The sequence below is a fragment of the Limulus polyphemus genome, unplaced genomic scaffold (assembly GCF_000517525.1).
Source record: "Limulus polyphemus unplaced genomic scaffold, Limulus_polyphemus-2.1.2 Scaffold400, whole genome shotgun sequence".
In the NCBI taxonomy this organism is placed as follows: domain Eukaryota; kingdom Metazoa; phylum Arthropoda; class Merostomata; order Xiphosura; family Limulidae; genus Limulus; species Limulus polyphemus.
Genome location: NW_013666010.1, coordinates 156,325 through 162,354, shown reverse-complemented (window position 1 = coordinate 162,354; position 6,030 = coordinate 156,325). Strand labels below are relative to the sequence as shown.

Sequence of the window (6,030 nt, the reverse complement as noted above, 5' to 3'; positions counted from 1 at the left end):
AGGTGTATATATAGCGTATATACAGCTACGTGTATAGATCAATTTATCGAACATGTCTTTATAAATGTCCTTGTACAGATTTCAATAGTAATATCAGTGCTGCCGGCCTTTGGGGATCTGTTTGAGTTTTAGCGCGCTGTAAAGTGATGTGGACCAGCCTGGAATGGACAGCTTGGGAGCATGCTCCCCCTGATTTTCTTTTATTCTATTAAGCAAAATGTGATGGTGAATTTGACCCGGAACCGGACTGTCAACCAATCACATTGCGTTGTTGCTGCTAATCTGATCAAGCACAGCGGTATGTCTGCGGGATTACAACGCTAGAAACCGGGTTTCGATACCCGTGGTGGGCAGAGCACAGATAGCCCATTGTGTAGCTTTGTGCTTAATTTCAAAAACAAACAAAAACAAAACAAACTTACCGTTATGAACTATTCGGAAAAAACAGTACAAATTGTAAATAGTTTGATAAATCTGGGTTGCATCGTAGTTTACGCTACGCTAGGGATGATTTATATCGCAAAGTGTAGTGCGATACCAGACAATTTATGCTCTGAAGTATGCAAATAAACCTAATGGAAAGATAGATGAATCTAGAAAGAATCTGCATTAATAATCGAGCATTTCACTTTCTTGCTAAAGAGGTACTAAAGTTTGTGGTTCACGTATATCATTGGATGAATGTGAATTACTTGGGTCATCATCAAGAGGCCGTACTTTTCCCATTTTCCATCTTTTTTTATTGAAACGCCAACCATGTCTATTCTGTTTTCTTACTTTATTTAGATATTTTCCTTTCGCCATCTCCTTGTCATATGCATGTAATAACCTTACTAAAAACAACGAATAGCCGCCTCTGATAGCACAAAAATTTATATACCAACCCAATTATATGAGCTTTGATCCTTACTGGTAAATCAGCAAATGACCTCAAGGCATTTGGCTAGTCTATAATCTCCCACTGGAAGTACAAAGCTCATTATTCTTTGACTAATGCAGTAAATGATACGGTCCAGTGGTCACCATGATCTTGACCAGTGAGATAATAAACGTCACTACAAAGAAATTGTTCCTTTCTGACATCTAATGATATTGATTGATAATATTCTTGTGTTTAGAAAAACCTTAACTTAGGCCTTTGCTCAGTGATTCTATTACAAGACTTGGCTGGAGTGCCTTAAGACAACACTAGGCTTAGTTGTTCTACAGCAAGACATAACTGTAGTGCCTAAATCTAGTGCTTGGCTCAATTAGTCTACCACAAAACTTGACTGAAATCCCGTAAGATAGCGTTTGGTTCAGTAAATCTACAACAAAACTTGACTCGAGTGTCTTAAGATGATTCTTCGCTCAGTCTACAACAAAACTTGACTCGAGTGTCTTAAGATGACTCTTCGCTCAGTCTACATCAATGTCTGACTAGGGTGTTTAAGATAGCTTGGTAACTAATCATATTGGAAAACTGATCTTCATTGCAAGATGACTAAAATTTTAGGCGTTGGTGAAAACAGGAAGTTAAGAACTTTAAAATATAAACATTGCCATTTAAAGTAATAGTTATTACGACGTTTCGAACAAACGCTTTTTTGTCCAGCAGTCGCATTGCATCTTTTAAAACAGTGAGATTATCGGAAGGTCGTTTATTTTCTTTTATCTGGTATTTCAGCTTTTTTTTACAAGTTTACAATAACAGGTATCAGTGTATTTCACAAAACTTGTTTCTACCCTGCAACTTAAATCTTTAAATAGTAACAGGCAATTTCATAAAAATACTCTGATAAAAAATAACTACCAAAAAGACTTGTATGCTTTGGCCCAGCTCTGTTTTTGATAATATAAGATTCGTTATCTTTTCGTCTCTTGAAAAAAGTATAACTGTAGAAAAAACGTCGTAACTTCCCACCCAGTCTAACTGTATTAAAACAATCACTCTTCTTTTTTCATTTATTGTTGGCTGAACAGTGAAGTGGGTGCTGGAGAACAATTATTGAATAAAATAATGATTTTTATTTTACTTTATCTATCAACGTTTATTCTTATAAAAACAGATCCTTGACTTTTAATATTGGAAAATGTATCATTGTGTTATTTATTTTGCAGTTGTCATGTTCAGAATCTGAACCGTGATTGCAATAAGATTAATGTAAAATAAATGTTTTGTGGATTATTTGTAAAATCATCGATCTAATTCAGAAGCTTATAGAAATGTCAAGGATTTGTTTAATTTTTATATGAAATGACTGGAATTTTCTTTTTAAGTAACAAATTATAATTTTTAATCACAGTAACAGAACTTCGAGTCATGTTTAGAGTAATAATGACTAAACTTTTTTTGACAAATTGCAGTACTTCTCATGTGTAAGAACTTGAAAACAAAATGATATACAATTATGATGTAGCAAGATTATTCAGAGCTTTACAGATTAGCTTCTGATGCATTCGACTGAGCTTGACATTTGATGAGCATTTTAAACATAAACTCTTACTGTGAACAGACATTCCTGATGGATCAGCAGGTCTGGAATAATGTCACCAAACAGATGGAAGAAAGCAGTGCAGAGAAAAGAATGAAGAAGTCCACAATAAGTGATACAAAAACAGTTAATGGTGGAATGAAATCGAAGCCTTCAATGTCAGAGAAAGACGGGGACTCTACGCACTTAGAAAGAAACAATTACACACGCACTGAACAAACAAAAACACTATGCACAAACGATGACAACTCTGATTTGGCTGAACGTGAAAAATTCTCTTGTCTTAAGATAAACGTAAGTAGCTATTCAGATACATACACTCCAGAGACAGAGTTCCACATATGTTATAATAAACAACCAAAATCACCGCCATCTACAGAACAACTGGGAAACGAAACTTTTCCCATTCAAAGAGATGGAAGTATTATTGTAAAACTTCCTAACAAGACATTGGTTACCGATGGAATACTCGCAGATTCCGTCCAGCTCAATGGAAAGGTGCCATGTGATGTTACGCTAGAGAAAATCGATAAGGTAAGTATGGCTCTGTTTGAAAAAGAAAGAACCCTACAAGCTTTTAGCAAAGTGCCGGAAAATCCCAAAGTTGCTCAGAAAGTCGAAATTAATATACAAGAAGATGGCTTAAAAAACGATGGAATAAGCTCTAAAAATGAAAATAAACAAACAATCGTATGCGAAACACTCGACCACAACTATGGAAAGGACCAAATTACACAGCAATGGCAACTGCTTCGTGGAAATGATCTGTCACCGCCAAAACTATTTTCAGATCAGAAAAAAGGAAACGGCAGGACTATTTCAGCTCAACAACTTGCTTCAGAAATTATTACACCCGTCGTTTCACAAACAGAACTCACATTAAGTGGATCTAACAGCGTATCCAATATAGAAATGGGTCAGGAGCCTAATGATGCATCGGTAGGTTTTAAAGAACTCAATGATTATCTCATAGATTCACATATAATAAAAGACTCGAGTATCCAACCACAAAATCAAATTATGCCTTTTGTTGTTAAACACGAACAAAACTTAGACAAAAAAATTACTAAAAATGAACCTATTCTATTAAAAACTAAATCAACGAACGACGAACCATCACTTACCGAGAAACATACTTGCGTAACAGAAACAAAATCCAAAAAAGATGAGTTACAAAATCAACTAAAACAATATGTTCCTACTGAGCAACAACAAACAATAGTAATGAAAGAATTTGCTCGAATTAAAACAAAGCAGAATAAAGTACAATCAACAGTATTACTGAAAGCTGCTCCAAATGATGTAAAGGAAGAAAATGAACAATCAACAATACTAATGAAAGTTACTTCTGATAAAATAAGAAAGGAAAACGAACAACAAACAAAAGAAGTAATGAACGTTATACCAGATGAAACAAAGCAAGAGGAAGGACAACAACAACCAGTATTAATGTATATTGCTCCAAGTGCAATTAAACAAGAAAAAGAACAATCGAATGTAGTAATGAAAGCTATTCCAAATGAACAACAACGACCATTAGTAATAAAACTTACTTCAGATAGAACGAAGCCAGAAAAAGAGCAACAACCAACAGTTGTAATGAAAAAAGTTATCTCGGTTGAAACAAAGCAAGAAATACAACAAAAAACAACAGAATTGATAAACGTTACTCTAGATGAAGCAAATCAAAAGAAAGAGCAACAACCAGTAGTATTCATGAAAGCTTCTTCAAATAAAATAAATGAAAAGAAAGAACAACCGACAGCAGTAATAAAAGAAACTGCCTCAGATGAAACAAAGCAAGAAAAGGAACAGCAACCAACAGTACTAATGAAAGTTACGCCAGATGAAATAAACCTAGACTACAAACAACCGACACTAGTAATGAAAGCTACATCAGATGAAAGGAAGGAAGAAAAAGAACAATCAACAGTAATAACGAAAGACGTCGTCAAAGTTGAAGCAAAGAAAGAACAGGAAACGCAAGTAGCAACAATGATAGAAGCTACTCTAGACGAAACAAATCAAGAAAAAGAACAAGGACCAACAATAGAAATAAAAGTTGCCTCGCTTGAAACAAAGCAAGAAGTACAACAACCAACTCTAGAAATAACACTTGTTTCAGATGAAACAACGCAAGAAAAAGAAAAATCGACAGTAGTATTGAAAATTTCTTCAAATGAAACATATCATAGTGAAGAGCAACAACCAAAAGTAGTAATGAATGCTACTCCAGACGAAAAAAAGCAAGAAAAAGAACAACCAACAGTAGTAATGAATGTTACTCAAAACCAAATACAGGAAGAAAACGAACATCAACCAACAGTAGTAATGAATGTTACTCAAAACCAAATACAGGAAGAAAACGAACATCAACCAACAGTAGTAATGAATGTTACTCAAAACCAAATACAGGAAGAAAAAGAACCTCAACCAACAGTAGTAATGAATGTTACTCTTGCCGAAGTAAAGCAAGAAAAAGAGCAACAACTAGCTGTAGTAATGAATGTTACTCCAGACGAAATAAAGCAAGAAAAAGAGCGACAACCAGCTGTTGTAATGAATGACAAAACTGACACAAAGGAAGAACAAGAAAAACAAGTTGCGACAGTGATAGAAGCTACTCCAGATGAAACAAAGCAAGAAAAAGAACAACCGACACTAGTAACGTTAGCTATTCCAAACAAAGCAAAGCAAGAAACTGAACAATCGACCATATTAATGGATGCTACTCCAGACGAAATAAAGCAAGAAAAAGAGCAACAACCAACTGTAGTAATGAATGTTACTCAAAACGAAATAAAGCAAGAAAAAGAACAACAACCAGCAGTAGTAATGAATGTTACTCAAAACCAAATACAGGAAGAAAAAGAGCGACAACCAACTGTAGTAATGAATGTTACTCCTGACGAAATAAAGCAAGAAAAAGAACAACAACCAACAGTAGTAATGAATGTTACTCAAAACCAAATACAGGAAGAAAAAGAACCTCAACCAACACCAGTAATAAATGTTCTTCCAGACGAAATAAAGCAAGAAAAAGAGCGACAACCAGCTGTTGTAATGAATGTTACTCAAGACGAACTAAAGCAAGAAAAAGAGCAACAACTAGTTGTAGTAATGAATGTTACTCAAGAAGAAATAAAGCAAGAAAAAGAGCGACAACCAGCTGTTGTAATGAATGACGTTGCCAAAGCTGAAACAAAGGAAGAACAAGAAAAACAAGTTGCGACAGCGATAGAAGCTACTCCAGATGGAACAAAGCAAGAAAAAGAACAACCGACAGTAGTAACGGAAGTTATTCCAAACAAACCAAATGCAAGAAATTGAACAATCGACCATATTAATGAATGCTCCACCAGACGAAATAAAGCAAGAAAAAGAACAACCGACAGTAATAACGGAATCTATTTCAAACAAAGCAGAGCAAGAAATTGAACAATCGACCATATTAATGAATGCTACTCCAGACGAAATAAAGCAAGAAAAAGAACAACCGACAGTAATAACGGAATCTATTTCAAACAAAGCAGAGCAAGAAATTGAACAATCGACC

The 6,030-nt window shown here is 34.8% G+C and overlaps 2 protein-coding genes across 4 annotated transcripts in view; both read left to right on the top strand.

Annotated features, from left to right (window-relative positions):
• LOC106457977 (FK506-binding protein 5-like) overlaps positions 1–5,825 on the top strand; it is a 28,089-nt gene extending 22,264 nt beyond the window's left edge. The window contains exon 2 of one of the 2 annotated variants that reach the window (XM_013917427.2): positions 2,496–5,825. In XM_013917427.2, coding sequence (XP_013772881.1) covers positions 2,505–5,804 — 3,300 coding nt within the window. In that variant the 5' untranslated portion in view covers positions 2,496–2,504 and the 3' untranslated portion in view covers positions 5,805–5,825. Of the gene's footprint in view, positions 1–2,346 lie in introns of both variants that reach the window. The other variant, XM_022384083.1, reaches the window with a different exon arrangement.
• The window catches only part of LOC106457976 (microtubule-associated protein 2-like), an 84,822-nt gene that overhangs the window by 61,714 nt on the left and 17,078 nt on the right, over positions 1–6,030 (top strand). The window lies entirely within an intron of this gene.